The 24,092-nt window shown below is 35.3% G+C and overlaps 1 protein-coding gene across 5 annotated transcripts in view; it reads right to left on the bottom strand.

The window, feature by feature from the left end:
- The window catches only part of ANGPT1 (angiopoietin 1), a 162,668-nt gene that overhangs the window by 82,046 nt on the left and 56,530 nt on the right, over window positions 1-24,092 (bottom strand). For all 5 annotated transcript variants that reach the window (XM_086880392.1, XM_086880407.1, XM_086880398.1 and 2 more), the window contains 2 exons: window positions 1,490-1,645; window positions 483-604 (listed from right to left, as the gene is read on the bottom strand). In XM_086880392.1, coding sequence (XP_086736518.1) covers window positions 483-604; window positions 1,490-1,645 — 278 coding nt within the window. The remainder of the gene's footprint in view (window positions 1-482; window positions 605-1,489; window positions 1,646-24,092) is intronic.

The raw sequence follows: 24,092 nt of genomic DNA, 5'->3' as shown, positions 1-24,092 counted from the left end.
ACTGACTTCTTAAAATTGGGCATGGCTACAGGTATGCTATAGATAACTGAGTACAAAAGGAGAGAGAGATCCTTCTATATGCCTTATCTTTGAATCCATTAAAATTAGAAAGATGAACAAATGAAGATTTTCTGTTTCTGATACACTTTAAGGTAGTTGAAAATATCACAATTTAATGTTAATATTTTTCCATTGAAAATGCTCTTAAAAGTTATCCCTATGCTTTTAGGTTCAGGAACTGTGGTCATATGACAGTCGTAAAACAAAGAGATAAACTTACAGTGAACATGAAGAGTGGTAAAAATCAGTTTACACTAATCATACAGGACATAATACAGTGTAAGTTCACACCCCAGGTATTTTAGTTAGTTCATAAATATTACCTGTGCTGTCCACTTACCATATTTGCTCCTTTCATCAGTTGCTTGAAACAAAGTATACACGGCCCACTTTGTAATGGGCAGACAAAGAAACAGTCTTACCTGTTTTTCTCATGAATTTTTAGGATTTCATGTGTCTGTTGTAGGAGCTGTTTTTCCAGCTTGTATGTTGACAGGGAATTTTCCAGTAGCTGAATTTCAAGCCTGGATGTTTGATTTAGCACCTTAAGGATAAATTAAAACCATTAATATTTATATTGTCCTAGATACTTTGTTTTAGCAGCATAATATAATAATTTCATTCTGATTTGATGAATTGTCAAAAATTGTTTCTAAATCCTTTTTTAACCTCAGCTGCTCAGCTGGTGCAGATGAACTCAATCAAGCTACACTGATATGTACCAGCTGATATTCTGGCACTCTGTTTACTGTAGAATAGTAGTAGATCAGCAAAAAAAGGCAAGGTGACTGCCAAATAAGCTTCATTTCAATGGAAAGAACAAGAGACATGCCTCAAACATGCATTCTTACAAAGCATGTTTTAACCAGAAAAGTGCAAGAGTACTTGGAATTAAGTCAGTGTTGCATCTGCTATTTCGTAAATAAAGCTCCTACTTCAGCATTCCCCTGCATTCTCTGTTTCGTGACGTTGGCAGTTCAGTGCCTTATTTTTGTTTGAAATTGTTGACATTCACAGAGAAGTCTGAATTGTCCTTTTTTGTTGTCCTACAGAGCTTAAAAAATTGGGAAATGATTGATAAACAGCAACAACAATGAAGATAAAAAGCTATGATTCAGCCTGTTGCTCATTTAGCCTGACACTTGTACCACTGACAATAGGTAGCTGTTTATTGACAGTCAAATGCTGATCTAGCTTCCTGGGCAGTCCTACCTTTGTTACATACACAGAGCTAAATATACAAACCAAATGAAATCAGAAGAAAGACACATAACAAGTGTCAATCATCAATGCTGTTATTAACAAGAATCAAAGTGTTTCCTGAACCCCTGTGTTGAAATGTTTTGTGTGGTAATGCATTAGAAGGGAAAGAGTTTGGGAAATGTTCTCTGCAATTAACAGCTTTTTAAAAACTATGCTGGGAACATACCTGGGTTTCAACATCCGTGAGTTTTCTTGTCTGCTCTGCTGTCTGGGTGAGGAGGCTGGTCCCTATCTCGAGCATGGTAGCAGTGTGGTTCTGCACAGCATTCTGCTGCAGCTGCACCATCTCTGATTTCATGTTTTCCACAATGTAGTTCTCAAGCTGCAAAAGAGAAAAGGTTGTAGCTGTAGTATTTTTTACCTGTTTAAGCATTCTTTTGTCATAAAGGGTGCATAGCTGGCATTCTTGTCAAAAGCAGAATTTTTTTCAGGGGGATCCCAAGTCTCAGCTGACCCTGTGACTATTGGGATAGGGATCTGACTATCATCCCCTTTCAGTCAGAGTCTTAAGAGTTTTCCAAGTATCAAGGTCTGTTGGCATGAGCTGGAGCAGGCCTGCCTTTATCTGTGTCAAGGTTGAACATTTGTCATGGAGATACCACAGCAGCTTCAAACTGAAACCCTAAAAGAGCAGAGCACACCAGAGGAAAACATCAAATCCTATTTGTACGTCATAGCTTACATGTGAGTCTTTCATGGAAGAGATCCTACCATATCCCACATCCACTGGTCTGTCACTCATTCAGTTAGGAATATGATTTTTTATTCGGTTGAATCCCCAGAAAGATTTTTCACAAACTCAGCAATAAAAACATTTTAGTTTAATTCAGATGAAAAATTTGTAAAGGAATCTTCTTTCATCACTGTCATGTCAATAAAAGAAGGAAATTGTTAGCCAAAAATCATAGAAAGCTGGTTTTCTCCTTTGCTTTTTTGCTCGATATTTTTGCTTGATATTTGGTTTGACTTGGCAAATTGTTGAACAGAATCTGAACAACAACCCTCTAAATAAATTGAGTACCCCAGAGTGAGGTGCTTTCTGTTACAGTCTGTTTTAGTCTATGTAGGCAGAATCATTCCCTTCTAGCTGACAGTGTCCTTGATCTGCACAGCAAGCCATAAACCCAGGGCTGGTCTACAGTATGATGAGATTGTTACTTACTTATGTAAGCATTTTTCTGGCTTGATGTCCTCCTTAAAGCTTTAACATAAAGCATAACATAAAGATAGGTGGCCCAGAACATAGTTTTCAATACCTTCCACTGAAATAACCAGTTGGATTAGACCCAGTGAAGATTTAGTCCTCAGTTTTGTTTTATCACTGATGTTCTTTGTGGTTAGCTGATTTCAGCCCTAAGCAACAGCTGTTTAACCTAATACTGTTAATCACATTGGACCTGCTTCTATAGCAGTAAGAGTATTTCACTGTGAAAGATAATTTGCACAATTAAATACTAATAACCAGATTGAGTTGATTTAAATACTGCAAAAAAGAGTGGTAGTCTGATTTAGAGGGTGATTTATAAGAATGGCTGCTTTCATTCTTTCTACAGGTATACCTGTGCCTAGGGACCACAGCTGTTAGATATTCTAATGAGTCACTTCAGTTGAGCTCACAAAATGTTTATTACAAGCTTGATCATTATGTGCACCTTTCAGTTTTAAGAACATGATTATAAAAATAGGGCACTGACACAATGTAAAATATTTTCTGCTTGAGACAGTTGTTGATTTTTTGTTTGTTTGTTTATCCCAGTTTGAAGAAACAATAACCATCATGGTCAAAACTAAAGTGGATGTCCTACAGTTTCGGAAAACAAAAAGTTTGCTTGAATTGCCAGGTAACCACTCTGGGCTGAAAACCTGGAGAGTGTTTTAAAGGGTTGGTAAAATTTATTTTACAATACTTCAATAAGTATTTAAATGAGATTTAACAGCCAAAGAGAAGTGTGTATTGAGAAGTAGTGTCTACAATGGATTTCACCATTTTCTACTCTCAGTCTAATGCCTTCATTTAGTTTATTGGTGGTTTTTATATTTTTATATATTTTACAGATACTAAGATGGTTCAAGGGAGAGTTAATTGATCTATTGCATTTCTATAATATTATTTTCAGAAGTATTTTCCCTGTATAACTCTTTCTCAAAAGATAATATATTTTTAGTCATGCTTTGCTTCTTGTTTTTCTAAACAATTTTGGTTTTTTCCCCCAAACTATCTCTTGATTGCAAATAGTCCTTGTGAATGGGCCCCATAAACTGAGTGATTGTCCTTTTCCATATTCAGGTCCAGAATATGGAGACTGATCCTGGAGCATCTGAACAAGAAGTTCAATTTCTCTGATGAATTTCTCTTCCTAATGATACACAGGGTTCTCCAGTCATGGTACTGCTCATGACAGGTTACCAACACACACATTTCCTCACATCCAATGTCTTTTGTTTCCAGATAGGAACATAGCATATCTGTGCTGTGTGTAGCTGTACTGTGCTTGACTTGCTACCCTGGAGCTTTCTGAAACTGCCTCACTGTACATGAGGAATGTGGTGCATACGTGCAATGGATGCCTCTGAAAACCCCTGCAAAAAGGGTAGCTGCATTTATTACACATCAGAAATGAGAAATTAGATGTTTTTACATATAAATAAAATGCCCACAGGTAGGGATATAAATATAAAAAGAAATGTATATTTTTAAGTAATTTTCTTTGTCTGTTACTTTAGTCACATTACAGAGAGGATTGTGATTGTGATTGCATCTGTCTGGAGCTACAGCAGTTTTTGACTAGCAAGAACATCACAGATTGAGCCATATTGTAGAACTCATACTTTTAATTATTCCAGTCTAATACTGTCCCCATGGTATCCAGTCTTTGGCAATTGCCCTTGGTTACTCACCCCTAAAACAGCCTCAGATTCAATGTGAGACTGATTCATTACAACAACAAAGCTGACTTTCCTGTTTCAGAATTACTCATTAAATGCTTTTGTAAATATTTGATGTTCAGAAAACTACCACAATAGTTTCTGTGAGTACATCTCTGGAGTATCAAGAGCTGTTCACTCAGGCCAAGGGGGGTTGAACAAGGACTGAAATAATATAGAGGTTTTGTTACATTAATTCCCCTTCCTTCCTCCCTTCACCTACTTCTTTTAGTTTGCTCAGTAGATTTATTGGATGCAATACTGGCCCTGCTAAAATCAATGCCAAAATCCCCATTGGCTTCACTAGACCAAGATTTCACCTATTATTTTTATTGCAGGAAGCCAACAATTTACCGGGTTCATTATGACCAAGCATGGAATTCCATCTGAAGCCTTCACTTCTCTGGAGGCCTGGTATTAAGTGTATGAACTGAGCTTTCTTTGTGGTTAGTTTAGAGCAATAGCATCTATTTACTAGGTGATAAAAGGATCCTTGCAGGGTGGCCTCACTGAAGATTTGACACATGGAAACCTATTCACAGAAGCAAATTAAAGAATATTTAGAGGTTTAATTAATTTTCTAGAACTCCTTCATCCTATAATTAAGTTAAATTCAATTCCTCCAGAGACTCTGAATTAAACAAGTCCTTAAATTACTGTGTCTACATATTTCAGCTACTCTTTTAGCAAAAGTGAAAAATAATTATATTCTGCATTCTTTTCCCCTCATCCCACCCCTCCAACTATATGGGTTTCCACAGTAAATTGATGCCCTTGTTATTAATTTGGCTGCATCTGCTTTCAGTAAGACTCATTACATTGCAGAGGAGTGTGGGTAATGCTGAATTACCAGTGGGATGCATAAGAACATTGTAACATTCTCAGAAATAAAACTGTCAGGAGTTTCAGTGTTATTGGTTAATAAACATTCCAGAGGATTATACATTAAAAGTATCTAACCTTTTCTGGACAATGTCTATTGAATAACCTTCATAGAAACCACCCAAACACTAATAGAACTCTTAAAATGGAAATTGTAACTTAGGATCTATGCAATGATAAGTGTTTGCAGCAGATGGCTTATAAATAAAATAGAAGCTTTTGCTTTTACTTTGATCAAATAATGTTGGTCCCAGGTAATAACTATATGTTAAGAATTGGTATGATTTCCAGAAGACATTTTCATACAGTGCCTTACAACAAGACTACAAGTATCAATAGACTGTTCTCTTCCTACCATAGACTGCACATCGTTTAGAAATATAGGAAGACAATGACCAGTGTTATTTTGTAAGAGTGGTTTTGTGTTGTCCTGCTCTGCAAACATGAATAAGTACTAGTAATGCTACACCACAACAGAAAGTTAAACTCTTCTTTCTTTATTTTTCTGTTTGAGGGAAGGTCATACCTCCCCACAGTGACAAACTGCCTTGGGGAGTGAGATATAAAAATGACTTTTGATGTGATTTGTGTTTTAAAAATACAAAACAGCTTTAGTGGGAATAAGCTGGAAGAAATAGAAATATATAGAATACCTTAGAATTTCTTTGAGTTTTGAAGAATCAGAAAGGGGCTGGGAAAGACTTTATCACTGAGAAAAGTTATTTTCTTCATGTATTGAAAAAGCCAATATTTCATATATTTTATATATTTATATTCTATAAGCTACTTGTCAATGAGGAAAAATTTATACAAAGATTCAACCTGCTTTTATTACAAATCCAATGAGTAGATAACAATCCTGGCACAATTTCTGTCAGTAAATTATTACTAGGAATCAAGGACAATGAACATGGATGGCACATAAAGGCAATGAATAATACACAAGTGTTAAAATTATAATCTGTACCACTTTTGAAACAACCTTATCTGATTACCTGCATTAAGATGATACAGGATCATATGGATAACATCAGTAAAAACAACCTTGCAAGCTGAAGTGAAAATCTTAAGTGACTGCTACGCAAACTTGAATCATAGAAAGGCATTTTGGGATATGTGGTATATGGGGCTTTCACAAAATCACTGGTTATGAAATATAGTGGTTATGAAATACACTGGTTATGAAATACTTTTGTGGGTTTCAATTCTAAGAGGAATCAGAAAACTAATCTACCAACTCCATATGAAGTCAAACAAACATATATGAGGAAAGCTGTCTGTAAAGAATGTATTTCCTTTTATTTTTAATTCAATGTACCCAGATTTCTAGCCTTAAAGCAACAAGAAAATAAGCCTGTTAGTTTTTCAAATGCACATTAATAAAAGTAAATATTAGCATGACTCACAATTATTCTTTAGTTGTTTTTGCATTTTCATAATTTTCTGTAATATTGCAACTCATTATTTTGACTTCTTGCTCAGATATTTTTTTATATCTCAACCCTCAGTCACAATAGTGTGGTTTTCCAAATTCTGTTCCTGACAGAGAAACAAACAATGACTTGCAGGAAATGTATGTTCATTTCTGAACTGAAACATTGAACTGTTTTTTCCAAACCAAATGTTCCAAACACAAAAAATTATACTTAAATCCTTGATTTCTTGAATGTCTGAATCTTTGGCATACCGTATGTTTACTGTCTGGCTATAAGGCATAATTCAACAGATGCAATTCCACTGTGACCAGTGAAACCACAGCTGCATTCTCATCACACAATGACTAAACATTGATTCAGCCCCAGCTGAGTGATACTGAGATTTCTTGTCTGGTTGATTTTCAGTACACTAATGACACTTGTCCTCATGGAAGTTGAACTTGGGTTTATAGCAACCTTCAGTGAAATAAAATTGTGCTATAAATGTAGAAGAATCTTTCAGCTAGCTACAGAAACAAACAAGCCAAAACCCCAAATCAAGCAGGTTTTCCTTTTCAGATAAAGAACAGACATCTTTTTGTTAGAAGATATCAGGAATAGTGTTATTAATAGTGCATGACATTATTCCAAAACACATGAAGTAATCTTTCTGCTGCATTCAGCATCAGTATAGTGTCTGCAGAAGTTTTGCTTTCAGTTCTGTGTGTTGCAATTCAAAAAAGATATACATTATCTGGAAAAGTGTACAGAAGACCAGTAGTTGTCATAAATCTGAAAAACTGAAAGATTTAGAAATGCTTAGCTTGATAGGAAGGCTAACAAGAAAATACAAAAATGCAAAGGGAATGTGAATCGCTTGTTTCCCACATTCATGAAGCTTCAGTATTGGAAGTTTAATTTTTACACATAAGGTGAAAAGTTTTCTAACAGTTCAGTACAGGTAATAAAATACTGGTAGGGATTCTTCTGTGAGCAAACTGTAAAAAGTCCATTGCTGTGGAGAACACTGCAGCTAAAGATCAGACAAATTATGCCATTTTATAGTTCTTTCTAGTATATTGATTTCATTATTCATAGGGCTTTCTTTATTACTATGCTTCAGAACTTAGCTTGCAGGCTCAATATTTGAAATCAACTGTATAGCAAAATCTCCACTGAACTGAGAAGAGGTCTGGAAGACCCATCTCCTAATGAGTCTTTTGAAGGAAATCAAGAAAACAGAGGAGTCTCCTGAGTTAAAACCACAATTTTAAAAAAAACAAAACAACAACTAAACAAACAAACAAAAAACCAAACCAAGAAAAACAAGCCACACATAACGATATAAATAAAAGGAACTGCTCTGGATAAAACAAATCAATCAAATTAGGACATTCATTGAGGAAGTTTCTTAATGTATGAATATTCCTCCACAGAGGGGCATTCTGCAGAACCATCTGAGAAATTATTTCATGAACTACCTTGGCAATTAAAAACTGGCAGAAATTTCTTAAACTCGAGTTACTTTTATTAGGCTACTTTCAAAACTGAAATTTCTAAAAAAATCAATCAATTTTCAGATATCCAAGCTTGTGTCTGTGGTGTCTTGGCATCTATGTACCATTTTATGTTATTCAGTAAAGTACATAAAATGTAACAGGCAGTAACAGATAATGATTGTGGAAGAATATGCTGTGTGGCATCCAACTACAATCTTAGGAAAATGGAAGGGGAAGTATTTTTTTATTAATTACTGTACTTCATTATGAATAGAAATACAAGATATGGGCAACATATAGTTCTTTGTTTCAAGATTTAAAGACATCCGCAGCTAGGTTTACCCAATAGTGTAATATTAAAATATGAATTTCAGTTCCTCGTTAAATATATGGCAAGAAATATTTCAAATTTGTTTTTGAACTTTTATGTCATTCTAAAAGCTTAGCCATTTTTAGACCTAAAATCCAAAAATCTATATGAATGAAATTTGTCACTTGAAATGCCATTAATTACCTCTTCTACAAAAGCATACAAAACATTTAGGAATAAATTTCAATTACTTTTCTATGAATATTAGTTCATACAACAATTTTTTTAACCTTAAGGCATAACAAAGTCAATAAGCAGCATAACTGAGAATCACATCAAATATGATTAAATGGGTCCCACAAGGAATCTTCTGATAACATTTAATCATAACAATATGTTCTCCTTTTCTACTGATTAGTAGAATTTGTGGTTCAAATAATTGAATGTTAAGATTTATAAATTTTGTTACTGTGTAAATGATATTTTTCTTTCATGATCATTTTCTAAACCACTTAATTCTATAAACAAAATTCATTTGGTTTTACAGTTGACTGAAAATATGAACCATCCTCAATATACACTGAAAGGGAAGACATATTTATGAAAAATGCAACATCTGTCATATCACCCTAGAAACATTAACATCTGTGGGAATTTTTAGTAATTTTCTAGTAAATTATGGAACTAATTAATTTTCTTTAGCAAATATATTTTTGGTGAGGTCTACTTTTCAGAAACACTAATTTTGGTACCACTTCTATGTAGAAGAATATTTAAACAGTTTTGGGCTCATTCCTAGCTTATGTGCATACAACATAATCAAAATTAGTTCCACTGAAATATCTCCTTATTGCAATGCATATGGTTCTTGAAAAATGTAATCTTAAACTGCATAAATAGTTCTGGTTGCTATATTGCTCTGCCAGCTTATATCCAAACTTTCAATGAACCTGGGAAGCTGGAATGTATTTTGGAATCTATATGTGTTATAGGAGATAGTATAATGATTTAACATTGTACTTAATCTATTTTTAATTCTGCTTGGTTTCTGACACTCATCACTATGACATATGGGCACACTTTTCCGAGAAAGGTTGTGAAATTAAGACTCAATGGTTTTATACTCTAGTCTTTCAACAAGTTTTGTTTTTCTGTATTTTTATATATATCTCACAGAAGCTGAATCTCTTTATTCATTGCCATGTGCTCTGCCTTTAGCTCTTCAGTTCTCTCTTAGGATATTCCTGATGAAAAGATCACAAATTTTTTTTTGCTGTTTTTCTCTCTTTCCTATGAAGGTTGCAGATTACTGTTCTGCCTTTCATTTACATGACATGAAGTCTCAAAGTCAACTGAAGACCCAGTCCATTATATCAACTGCTGAAATGTTTAAATTTTTAATCCCTGTGGAAGGCTGAGATTAGAAGATTAGATGGCATAAATGACAAGTTTAGATGCACTGAAACCACTGAAAATACTGCAATTTCAGTACACTTGGGCCTATAGAAATTCAAGGGCATCCTCTGGTCTATAAAACAACTTCCTGACTCTTCCAGGCAATACTTATTTTTACTTTCATCCCAGAGAGATCGACAAAACATCCACTCGAGGCATTCTGTCAATCTTGTAACACTAACCCGAACTCATGAACACTACATGTTCACATCCTCTGTGTGTGCTTCTATCATAAATCACCTACTGGTCAGCTGAAGCCTATCTCAGATCTTTCCTAGGTGATAGGGAGTCATGAAAACTTCCTCAAGTTTGATTGTTATGGGAAGTGTAAACCTTATTGTACACTCCCTGTCATATGATGTCTCATTGGCACCTGGTAAGGACTGAATCATCATAGAGCTTTGTTTTGATCAAAAAATGGATAAAGTGCAGGAACACTGCGTGTCCACAATTAGTGTTTATGCAGCTAAGTTTACCTCAAAACACATGGAAAAATAGAGTGAATCCTCATAGACATGGTTCATGGTCTGCTTGAGAGCAAAGAATCCTGCTACCAACTTCTGACTTAATGAAACCTCTGACAAGCTAGAGCTGCTGGGTGGACAAGGTGTTTGTAATCAAATAAGATTCCTCATCTCAACAAATCTTATTTAGCAAAAGATGTTTATAAAAATCTTATCTAGACCACAAAGAATACTAACAGTTTAATCAAGAACCCTGTCCTTTTCCTTTCCATCGCCTAATAATGACAAGTTTTATTTTGTTATGTTTTACGTCTTGCATTCAGCATTTGGCTCCAAAACCATGATTCTAGTTAATATTGAAGAAAGTTGTTCTTGTCCATTGGTACCTAATGTAGCAAAGAGCAAAACCTCTATGTGCTGTAAAATCCATTCCCCTGCAGAGCCCAGGAAGGCAAAACCTGAAATCTGCTGAACTTCTTCAGTCAATAAGGAATTAATATCTAGACAAGCGTTTACATATTCTCAAGCACAGTATTTATGTGCACAGATTTACATGAGCGTATACATAATACCTCTTAAATAATATCTCTTAAATTTTGGGGTTTAATCTATGTAGGCAGCAATGTTCATTTGTGTCATATAAATTTTGGCTATATTTATGGTTCTCAACTTTTATTACAATAACCTGGGAACAAGCAATTTAATGATAGATGTTCTGGATATATGGCAATGTTTACCTTAGTTTCAATACAGACATTAAAAAATTGATACATCTCCACTGAAATCACTTTATAATTTTAAGAAATACATATAAGAAATACAAATAAATGAAATTTCCAGAAGTATCTGTAGTAGTATGCTAAGAGCTTCAATTTCCCACAGCACTGTAAAAAAGTTAACTGCTAGTACAAACTCTAACACCTTTTCTTCCCATTCTTGGAATTCTATATATACCCATCAATCTCTAGGTGCCTTCAGACATACCTATAATATAAAAAACTTCATACCAGGAGATGGTCCTGCCAAAATATGTGCAGCTCTCAAAAGTTTGATTTCTTCCCATGCTGATGGATGTGATTGCCTTCATACACGTCAATCAGTGTATTAAAATACATAAATAAAAGTCTTTCCAAATACTTCCTTCCAATAAATATTTAAACCAGAATAATGCATAAAAATCTCAGAGTGAAACTGTGGCATATTCAGTACATGTGAATATATTTACATATGCATATACATGTGTGTATACATAAAATAAGCATGAGCTCATTCCACCAAATAGATTATAAAAACTGCTTTACATGTAGCATTGGAAATAACTGAAAGTCGCTAAACAATATAATGAAATACAATGTATTTAAATTAGCCAGTAGAAAAGACTAGGAAACTTAATAAGATAAAAGTGCCTTGGTTTACTTGAAATTACATAGTTTGAGATATATATCCTTTTATGGCTTTAATAACTGTATAGAAAGATAAGACCTTTTTCTATAGGAAATATGAGAGCAGCCAAAGCATACAAAGACAATTCTGGTCCCTCTTTTCATTTCAATCCTCTTGAGATTTTGAAGGAGAGCAGTCACATTTCCTTTTAGTAAACGTGTGCTAATACAATTACCTTCATTCCCCGTTGTTGCAGTGAGATTCAGGGTATGATTACAGGGATCAAATCCTTGCCCTGAGTTTACTTCTTGAATGCCACAATCTCTAAATGAAAAATGTAGAACTGTGGGTTTCTCTAGAGAGCTCATATAGTGGGAATAAGCATTTTTATTTGCATTAACTGCTAAAGGAATAACCATACTGGAATTGCAATAATAAGGAACAGAATTGGGCTGTTCTATGCTTAGCAGATTACTGAGCACAAACTCAGCAGTAATAAGAAGAAAACTGGATTGAAAATCTCTATTTTAATGTAACTCTTAAGAATAAAAGACATTTAAAATGTTTAAATTTAGGGAAAATCTGAAAATAAAAATCTTTTGGAGATATTCCTTCATTTAAGTCACTGTAAAGAAGAGACAAATGAAAAGGAATGATGGCAGAGTCTCTGTCCTAAAACGTTACTTTAGGAGAAGCATGTTTCTCCCATTTATTTTTATAGGACCTGGCAAGAATATTCCCTCCTACTTCAGTTTATCATAATCACAGCTCTTCCTGGAAGATGTTCTTGTTATGCATTCTTTTGTAAGTCATGAAATCATGAGCTGAAGTGGGGAAGCATTCAGCCTTCAATTATATGGCCCCTAACTCATTGTCCATTTTTTTCTCTTTTTATGGCTGATGTAGAGTTTCTACTGCCCTTAACAAAGATAGGATAAATAAATTCACAAGTGAACTACTAAGTCTGTCCATGAACACTCATGCAGTACAGGCATCACAAATGATAGAGGAGCAGTGATATACACTAGAAATGGATTGGCAGACAAAGAGATGGGAAGTTTGGATGCAGAAATTTGAAAATACATCTCGTTTTACAAGGGAAAGCAGAAACCACCAAGCATATATTTGTCAGTGTTATACTTAATGGTCACAATTAGACATTAATTGTTTAAGATTCATGCAAATTCAATACCAATTTAAATCGTTATACTAATAGTGAGGAGAAATGGTTTTAATTATGTTTTAGTAGCACGAAACTGTTCATATGTCTTTGATATGTCCTTTGGACAATCTAAATATGAATATATTTCTGGTGATCCAGGAGTCCTGGCACCCATGCTGCTCCCACATTCCCAGTGAAGTGACAGGGTAGCTGTCAGGTTCACTCTGTCACTGATTAAGCTGCTACTTTTGTTTGCAAATTTCTACACGGTGTCCCTGTGCCCAAAGTGATAACTATCACAGTCATTTCCGATTTGTAATCCAGGAACAAGTACAGGCCCTTGCCCTGGCGGACCTTCACAGCTCAAAATATGAAGTGACAACCCTTCTGGCATGATTAATGTAGTGAAAGCACAGAGCCATGAGTCAAAGATGAGACACACCAGTTATTACAAGTCTGTACTTCACTCAGATCTCACATGAATTCTTAGCATTTATTACGGGTTTTGCTCTCTTGCTCTTCCTTCTACAGTACTTTTAATTTTACAATAAATCCCAACTAGGTCATGCATAACAATAAGACTAATGTTTTCTTGCCAAGTAAAACCACAGTCAGAAGGGTGGTTTAGTAATAACTCAGAAGCATTTACAATGTAATAAAAATACATTGAATAAACCAACTCATCAGAATAACAGGACTATTAAATAAAAGGAAAATATCCTAGGCCTTTCAAACATGCTGTAACTCTTCAGAATCAGAGATGACCAGGGCTCAAAATCAAATATAGATATTGTTAAACTTTCAAGTATTCCAAGTCAGGATTTTACTTCAATCTTATTTTCATAATGATAGCCATGTGGTACTATTCTTCTCCCTCATGGGTAAGGAAAAATATCTGTTCTACTGACTTTGTACTTGCTGTATATAAATGCAGCCTTTCAAGTCATTAGTTTAACCACATGTGCAGAACATACAGGAATTAGGATAACATTTCCCATGACTACAGCTATTTGACAGAAAGAAGAATTGACATCAATAATGCTCATATCCATCACACTTTGTACTATAATAGTAGAGAACAAAGTGTTCATGAATCCCAAGGAAAGTTTGGCAGCTGTTTCACTGAGTGTAGATTGCAAACATGTTAATAGTTATACATTCTGCCCAAAAGCTGGCAATAATGTTTATATTTGCCCTGTATTCAAAACTTTACAACATAATGAATTCTTCAGTACTGGAAAGAGATAAAAAAATCCTGTCATGTACTAAAGAAATGCTGTAACTATGACTCTAGCAAAGTCATATCTGCTTCTCCTGGAGGACCCACAGAAACTGTGTTGGTTACTGTGAGGGTACATTTGAACTCAGATGTCACCTGCAAACTCCTGTGCTCAGAACACAGAAAATCTAAATATAAGCCATAAAAACACCAAAAAATAAATGTTCTGAAACAGGGATTCTCTTTTTCAAGACAAAGGTTTTTCATGCCTGGTGTTGATGCTGATAGAAACAGGTTAACTCTGTGCCACGCCTGAAAGTTTGATCCAATGAGGGGGGGCCAAGAGTGCCAAAACCAACTGAGCCATAGAAGAGACCCGGGGGAAGCAGGTCAGGAAACTCCTGATTCCCCAGTGCATCCCTGTCTCATCTGGATCCAATTCATTGCATTCAGGTAATGCCATGTTTTCTATTTCCATTAGGTCAAATAATATGGGCTTAGGACACAGATCTTTTGGAGGAGAGGGCATGGCACAGGCGGAGGGGAAGTCTGGAATTCTGACATATTAATGTCAAGGGAGGTTTTGCAGGTACTAACAAACTTGCTAGGATTTCATGCCTGAGTCTTTCCTTTTTCACTTTCAGCGCCATAACAGGCAAAAATGTCTTCCCAAAGCCAATAGGAATGCCTTTATTTTATTTTTTTATTAGCTGGCAACAATTCTATTCTGCTCTAAAAACAAGCATTGGGGCTTTTCCTTATTGTAAACCTATTAACATGCTATTCAAGATTATTTTCTTGTGAAAAGTATGCCGTTGACATTAGTGCAAGCATGGACATAGGGATTATTGACTGTTATTACATTTGGACTTTTAACTTCTAGACATGAAAAGAAAGCTAAAACAGAAATGCTTCTGTTCCACTTGAAATAAATTACCATGCTACCACAAATTCCCAGCAGGAAAAGGGAAGGGGAGGTGTAAATTCCTTCACAATGTGTAGAAAGTTTAATGGATTTCTATGTGATAACAGTGGAAATAGTGTCACTGTTCTTTTTGTCAGTGTAAAGAACAAAAAATAGGAAAACAGGACTTCATTTCTTTCTTTGCAAGTGGACTGCAAGGCCACCACAAAGATATTTTCCTTAAAAGGAAGAATAGAGAAAGGATTATGTAAAATGAGCTGCAGAGTTCCAGTTGAGAACTGAACTTCCTGAAAGGTCAGGTGTTGGGGGTTTTTTTGAAGCTTATCTTTTTGCCTCTTTGCCATTCAAGAGCAGATCTTTCACAACTAGACAGAAGCAAGATCTCAGCTTTCATGGCATCGCAAACAAGGGGATATTCCAAGCAGACCTGCAGTCCACTGCTGCCACATGAGAGAAGGTCATGGCATAAAAGCATCTTCCTCATTGTCATCCCCAAATCTGTGGCATGTGTGAGTAGAGGCTCAGCTGGAGCACTGCAATAGCTTGACTGATCTGAATGAATTTTTCAGGTAGGACTTCTTCTACTTGCCAAAAATAAATACTTTAAAAAATCTCAAACTTTGCTCTAGATGAAAATCCTTTATCCAAACATGCAGCTGAGTGCTTAGAAAATGTGATTCCATTTGCTCACTCTTGTTTACATCTGTGTTAGTCTCTGTTACTGCAAGGCCCCCCTTTACCCAAGATGGTTGAACAGCTTTTCACTGGTGAACCACCTGCCTTTGTGAGTGAAAGCAGATTTTTGCAGGAAGTATAAAGAAATCTCCCTAATTGGACTAACAAAATTCCCAAAATATTTATTTTTCAATACTACAAAAATGAAGGAGAAAAGTAGTCTAGCTTTTTAATCTTGTTATCAACTCCCAGACAGTCAGTGCAGATCAGGGATTCACCTAGTTATATGTGAAAGTGATGCATTCATATTCCTGCTTCTATTTATGTTATGCAGAAGGATGTGGATTCTGGATTACTGGTGGTTGGAGCTGATTACACAACTCAAAACAAGGGTTTAATCCATTCCCTACTTTCCTGGTGGTGACAGTGTACTCATGTATGTGACATTTAACTCTATAATAGATGCAGCTTCTGTTTCCATCCTCCCAGAAAAGATCGTGTTCAACAGATGGGTCCATGAATTTTTTCAGGTAAAAGAGGCTCACGCTGATAACTCATCCAGTGCTAAAATTAAAAGTGTGAGTCCCTGTCTAGTAACTAACTATAAAGCACATTGAAATACAAGGAGTGGCTAAAAAACGAGTGATGTTTGAACTCACAGATTCCTGGCTTCTGTGAGCTTTTCACAGGGCTGCTAACATGTCTGACATCTCTGATACACCTGTGAAATAATAAACTAAAACATGGGCTGTCCCAGTAATTTTCCTTCCCAAGGCAGGCCTAATTTTGAAAATAATATGTTAACACCACATTCCTAAGGTAGCACTGTGTGAACTATCAAAATCAGAGAGCTGCAGTTATATGTCACATAATTACTGAGAAAAAGGCTTTCTACCAGTTGTTTTTTACTTCAGTGTTGTTTTTTATTGGTTAATAAACAAATATTGTCATAAATTTGAATCATGTCTGATTAAAGCAAGATGCCAGCCCCATTTACCCTTTTGTTGTCAAGATGCTTCAGACAAATTATTAGTGACGTGTAAAAGCCTGAAATGACCAGTCACAGATATGAAGAACAGCTTAGTGGTGGATGTGTTTCACTGACATGTTTAGGAATGGCAGAGTCTTGGCACAGACTGCACTGCACATCAGCTGAACCAGCTGAAGAATGTTTGAATCCTTTGCCGCAATAGATCTTTATAATCCCCGTCTTTTAGCACGTGGTTCACAAAGCCAGTGTGCTAAGAAGGATTTTTAATATAAACTGGCTTTCTGAGACCTGAAAAGTTAATCAGATTGGTATTTAATTTTATTTCTTTTATGTTTAAAGCCTATTCTACTTGTGCATGAACTGTAAAGCTTTCATTGAGAAGAGTGAGGTGAATGATAAAAATAGAACATTCAGTATATAATTAGCTATGGCAGACTTAGTAGCTGGAGGGATATACTTCAGGAAATAATCCTGAGTTTTCAAGGAAGGAAATAGATGACCAAGTAGTTTAATTCCATTTATAATTCCTGGGATGCTGTGAGTAGTTGCCCTTTGGTTCAGTAAAAAGGTTACTAAATAAAAAATTATAGAAACATAGAATATTTTGGGTTTGAAGGGACCTTAAAGGCCATCTAGTTCTTCCCCCACTGCCATGAGCAGGGACACCTCCGACTAGACCAGGTTGCTCAGAGCTCAATCCATCCTTGGCCTTGAACACTTAGATAGATGAGGCATCCACAACTTCTCTGGGCAACCTGTTCCAGTGCTTCACTACCCTCACAATAAAGAATTTCTTCCTAATATGCAATATAATCCATCCAATTTTCCACTTTAAAGCCATTCCTCATCCTACTATTACTACAGTTCCTGATGTAGAGCTCCTCTCCAGCTCCCTTGTAGACCACCTTCAGGTACTGAAAATGTTTATTATTTAATTATGATCATTTAATAAAAAATAGAGTAATTTTTTAATTGCTATAAATATCTTCCAGAATAGCTTTATGCAAAATAAGATATAAACACAAAAACATATTTTATTGTCTCTTGAAAGATTTTAAATTATTTTCAAGTTATGGCTTATTTAAAAATAAAACAGTATGGTTTCTACTCAGAAAATTGTGTGAGATAAATACATTGAATTTCAAAGTGCAGGCCAGCCTTTCTGCTAGAAATAGACCATTCCACTTAAAAAGGAAAAACCTGTAGCAGAACACCAGAACAGACACAACATGACTGCTATATTTTATTTATACTAACTTCCAAAATCAGATTAAATTAGATATTTCAACTGTCCTCCTAATTTTGTTTAAAGTTGCATTTGCTTCTAGGATTAATGAAACTTTGATACTATTAAAGGACAAATTAGTTAGAACATTAAATTAAATTTGAATTCATACAGTTTTTCCAACATAAATAAATAATCCAAATATTTTATCCAGACAAATCTTATGTGATGTTCAGTTAAGAGAACAGAACATTCCATAATAATCTAAATCCACACAGTGACTAGAAATATTTTTATAAGACAATGTCAACTTAAAGTCAACCTTTTTTAGACCTTTTTTACCTTATTTACTCTTTCCAAGTAATATCAACAGTAATATGTAAAGGAGTGCTGAGAGAAAGAAAGTCTTTCTGCTAAGTTTGTTTGGTTTGCATAGTTAATGACACTTTGTTCAATTTCTACTCACTTAACTGTGCCCAAGAAGGGCCATAAATAATGTAAAGATGATTATGTCAGTCTGCACATAAGCCCAACACTTACCACAGCCAGGCAACTTCAGACAGAGACAAACTGATATAATTTATGACTTCAGTTTTTTTGAAAAAGAGGAAGGACTTCTCAGTCCCAGCCTTTGCACACGCGCATAGACCAAAGTGCGTATATGGCTGTACTAGTACATTTGAGTAATGCTTGAAACTGTGAGCATTTGTTATTACAGGGTCTGCTCTCACAGAGATCTCAGTAAAGAATCAGGCCATAAGAACTGAAGAGAAGCCAGTAAATTACTTCATCAAACTCTCCAAAATCTGATAAATGGAAATGCCTTTGATTGCAAGTGAGCCAATTATGACAGGGTGTCCTGACCATTAATAATTTTCTGAGTTATGCAATTAAATCATAGGAGCCCTTCTTCTTTTTCATCCTTAGCTATCTGCATAAATGGCCTAATCATGATCTCATTAAAGACAGTGGTTCAAGTAGGGGTTTTGTGGTGGTTTTCTGCCTGTTGGTGATCTACTCCTTTGCAACATATTTAGTAGTTCTTTCTTTGACTGTAGGAATGCACATCAATTATCTCTTCAAAGAGACTGTCAACTCACTTAAAATTAGCTACTCAAAGGTTTATATTTATGTACAAACCTTAGCATCTCCTCAGAAAGAACCCTTATTTTGGCTTAGTTTCCACTGCTGGGTTTTCGCTGGACTTGTTTCTGCCACTGCAACTCAGTACTAACTTTGTTAGGTTCAGCCACAGAAATGTTTTATCTCCATGGCTACACAGAGTTAAGCACACTGGACATGGTGCTGCAAAGGCTGCACATTCAGCAAAGCCTGAGGCAAATGCAGGCCTCAGTTTAAACATGGAGTGTTTCCACAATCACTGGGATGATTCACAGAAACACACACGATGTGTACTTAATCTGAGGAATGAGGAGCACAGTGTTCAGAAGGCTGGTGGATCCAACCTCTGGGCTTCATCCCACACATCCCCTTCATTTCAAAACTGTCTTCAGTGTTTTTAGTACTCACTTTTCCCTCCTCACATTTTCAGCTTTTTTTTCAGTTTCATTATCCACTTGCAAAACAGAAAGTTAAAGTTTAATCTAACCTAACTTTGATCTCAGATGTCATAACATAAACAGCAGATGCAAATACTTCTTTGGTGACCACTAATCTGTCTGTAAATCTTCTGTTGAATCAGAGCTAAAAATAATGACGTTTTGTGTTATTTGGCATAATTCAGCTCTTTACTTTTATACTCTGGGAAAACAGAAAAATATTGCTAACTTGAAGGCATTTCTGACTTTATGCTATCTCATAGATGGTTCGTTGTATACCTTCATTGTGCCATGGGAGATATGAAGGAGCAGCTCTAAACTCTGTTTTACTACACTTATAAAAGGTAGATTTTTTTTTTTGCCTCTTTATTTGCATTTCTTAACAAGGAAAAAGTGTGAGACTCTCAAAAAAATTTGCCAGAATTAGCCCTCACAGTTCACCTCTTTTACAGTGATATTCCTTCAGGTTTACAAGTTGAGGGTACAGCTTTACTACTGTGGTTTACTATTTCCTTTACCCTGGGTACTAGAACAATTCTGCATTAATACTGTCATTTCACTAATACTCCCCAATAGGCCATGGCAGGAGCTGTTATATGATTAATGGTTTTAGAGATGATTGTTGAAATCCTTACTGTTAAAGTAGCCAACCTAAAACAAAAAAAAAATGTACTTTTTAGCCAAATGTTGCCAATTGCACAGAGAACTAACAGTGCCAAACTAAACTGTAGTACTGACTGCAGAACATTCACCTTGCCTTCCTATAGATTGTATTTGTCATGCTACAAGAGTTTCACTGTTATTCCTACAAAATACTCCTCTATGGCATAAAAGCTATTCATTATGTCTCAAGATTGTATCTCATATAAATAAAGAAGTATAGAAACATTTTTAAGGATAGTCTTTTAGGACAAGAATATCAAAGATGCCAAAGTTTATATCTATATAGAGAGGATTGGAACAAAGATAAATACCTGAATTTCTCATAAAACAAAAGATTAAACTCTAAGGAATATGATTCATGGGCACAAACACAGTAAGCAGTCTCACTCTGTTAGATATTTCCTCATGAATTAGCTGTCACTTACTCAGTTACAGCAAACTGATTTACCTGGGTTTACTTTCATTTGAAACACCATGACATGAGAGACTAGAAAACAGGGCTTCTATTTCCTCCTCAATCTGTGGGATTACAGGCCTAAAAATCCCCTTCAAAGTAAGAGTTTAGTCCATAGAAATATTGGCTAGGATGGGTCAAATGAGATTTTTATTCCTCTATTTACTCCATAATGGCTAAAGCAGGACCATTATGCCATGTAGAGCACAATGTTCATAATGCTAAAGAGGAAGTGCTCAAGTATTACTGTGTTCTGACAGCCCATCAGCACATGTGTCAGATCTAAGAACTTGTCTCTTTTCTGAATATTGTTTATGAATTTTGCAGGGATTATTAAATAAATACATGATTTAACTTCTCTCAATAGTTAAACTGCTAAATTATAGAAAGGATGGCACTGTACTTCATGGTGAGTTCAAGATTTCAGATATGCAATGGGTATGCACAGTTTCTGGAGACAGTGTTTGAATATACTTGTGAAAACATAATGGCCTCAGGGCTCTCACGTTGGGTGATTCCTGACAAATCCATTGTAAATTAGTAAAATGCTTATGTACCTCCATATCATTAAAAATTTGTTTGTAAGCATCAGAATCTTTAATCTGTGGCTTAAGCCCATACTGTATTTCTGTACCTAATTCCCACTGATTTCTTATTTGAAAAGTACAAAAATATTCAGACAATTGATCTACAAATTTTCTGCATAAACAAACCTTTGGCTTGAAATATTTTGATTCCAGTTGCCACACCCCACAGTTGAACTGCATTCAACTCTGACAGGACTCTTCCAAAGAAATCAGAATAGACAGCTATACACACACACACTGGACATCCAGCCTGTGATGTTTTTTAGAGACGGAACTAGTTATCCTTATAAAAATTAAATATTTTAAAAAACTTGTACCCCATAAGATTTCTTTGAAACTACCTATTATGTAGATGTCTGCACACAACAACCCTAAAATGCTCAGCAAAACCATTCAGTTTTGTGTTGTGGACATGTTTAATACTTAGAAGACAGCCAGCAGCTATTTTAAGAAAATATTTTTTCAGAAAAAAGTGGCATTGAAAGGAATAGCATGACGCAGCCAATAAAAACAGGTTTCAAATTAACTGCTTTTTATCAATCATCACTTAAATGAAATAGAGCTTCTGGCTTTCTTTTTTCCCAAATAATGCGATTTGTGATATTATTTCCACTTGAAAGTACTATTATCAGTTTGTGACTACCTACATTGGTTATGATTGTGGAAGCAAAACTGATCAGACTCTACATGCAAAATATTTTTTACCAGAGAATCCATTTAGTTCTTTCTAATGGGTCCTGTTCATTGTGTTACAGGATTTTTGTTTCCTGTGATTCAGATAAGGAACAAAAGATATGGGAATATCAAGCTATCAAATTTCAAGAATGCAATTAAAGATTTCACCTTCAGTAGTGACAACTTGGTTACCACTGAATACGCTCATCTAGGCTTTAAAGTATGGCTGCTAGGATTTGGGGATAGAGGATCACATCTTCAAGTGTTACACAGTACCACAAAGCTCTGTGCATTTTCTATCAAGGATCAGGAGAATTATTAATGAGTTTGGGATCTCCAGATTTCAAAAGAACCCATTGATATATAACCACCTCCTTCTAAAACATACATAGTTTTCATTGATGAAGTAATTTATAAATCACCAGTCATAAATAATCAGCCATTAAAGCAACTGTAGAAAATTTCATTCCCCTTTCCACCCCCTTTAATTTTCTCCTTTCCCCTGCCCCTCCTCTTATTCTTTTCTGGCTTTCTCCTTCTCTTTATGACATAAGGAAAGGCTAGACATTTCTTCTGTCTTTCATGCCAGGTGAAAAGGAATTCACAGGACTATCAACTTCTTTCAGTTTTCAGAGCAGCATGGATATTGATTGGTCTCTTTAGTGCAAGCACAATTTGAAAAATCAAAGGGCACTGGCACAATATTTATTAGGCTACAGAAAAAAAATATTGAAAATTCAGGGCTGGCACAATCATATCAGATCCCTCAAACTGACAACAACTGAATTTCTGAATAACTCAGAAATCTAAATCTGTCATTCATTCCCTGTGTCTTTACTGTCTTCATATGTAACACGAAAATTTTATCTACTGGCTTCATTATCTGTTTCTTGTTGTGGAATTTATAGTATTCATCTTATGAGCTTATTCATTCCTTTCACTTCTTTTATGAAGACATGATACCAAATACAGTAAGTTTCTGACTTCACTTAACAAAATTTCAGGCTTTCCAGAACATGGAATGGGATGCTGTACAGTGATACTACTTAGCTTCTTAGCTGGTACTTAGCTGGTACTTAGCTTCTTAGGAGATTTAGAAGCATTTACAACCCTTTCCTAAGGATGTGGCTGCAAATATACCTGTTTTTACCTGCAGGAGGGTTTAGAGAGCTCAAACACTTTAACAAATGCAACATTGGCAGACTTTGGCTTGAGGTAATATGGTTCAGCTCAAGACATTCAACTCAAGGTATCTTCAAGACCTATTTGTTTGAAAAAGGGGGTAGGCATTGGTAAAATGGAGGTTGCTTCCTCTCTGCTGTTGGCTGCCAAGACATTTTGCTAACAAGTGATGACACTTCACCATATTATGGAGATTTGTCTGAAAAATACACTCACCCTCATTGATTCCAGTTCTATTTTGAAATCTCTCTGAATAAACTAATCCTGCATAATTTGCATTCCCTTATTTACATCACAGAATTTTCTTTCCTTCTCACACTTTGCTTAAAGCTTTCCTTTTCTTTGTGGCCATCTGATGTGTACATGTTTAAGCAAAAGCATTCAGCACAATCTTTCATCACATCATTATCTTTTTACATAGAAATCTCTTAGCCCTGTCTTAGCAAAACCCTAACTTATTTCCTTAAAAACCAGTTTACTTTAATGCTGTGAAACTGAGACAGATTGTATTTAGTGGAAGAATGATTTTGAGAAGCTTTTATTGAAATGCATAATCACAGAATAGATAGTCTTTACTGTATGAGCCTCCTGGGGGTGATTTGGATTAGGTGTTTTCTAGATGAATTAAGTACTTAACAAAAGAACTATTTCCCACCTGTGACTACAGTTCTACTGTGCAAATACCATTACTGCCAGTTGAAATTACATAGTTAACATCCATAGGTCACATACACAATTTCTACTGATGTTAGAGGGAGCTCTATATTTGTATAGAAAAAGGCTAGTGCATGGTGCTTAGAGAGAGAGTGGGAAGAAATAAAACATTTCAATACAACATGAGAATGAAGCTACAGGCCTGATTCTGCTTTAGTTACAATCATTTGGATTTGTATTACTTCATTCCATCTTACTTCACAAGCAATTAAGTTATTAAGAATTTCTAAGATCAAGAGCAGTAGTTTATTTTAAGAGGGAAAATATGACCTTTGAAGCAGGCAATTGACGAGGAAGAAGCTCTTAAAATATGTAACTACAATGTTTCTGTTTTCATTTAAATTTCAGATCTTATCTTCAGCTGTCTGACTCAGCTGGAGAAAGTGAAGTTGATTAGTTCTGAAT

This window comes from Cyanistes caeruleus, chromosome 1 (genome assembly GCF_971803275.1).
Source record: "Cyanistes caeruleus chromosome 1, bCyaCae1.hap1.1, whole genome shotgun sequence".
Classification (NCBI taxonomy): domain Eukaryota; kingdom Metazoa; phylum Chordata; class Aves; order Passeriformes; family Paridae; genus Cyanistes; species Cyanistes caeruleus.
The sequence above is the reverse complement of the archived record's forward strand: the minus strand, read 5'-3'. Positions and strand labels throughout refer to the sequence as shown.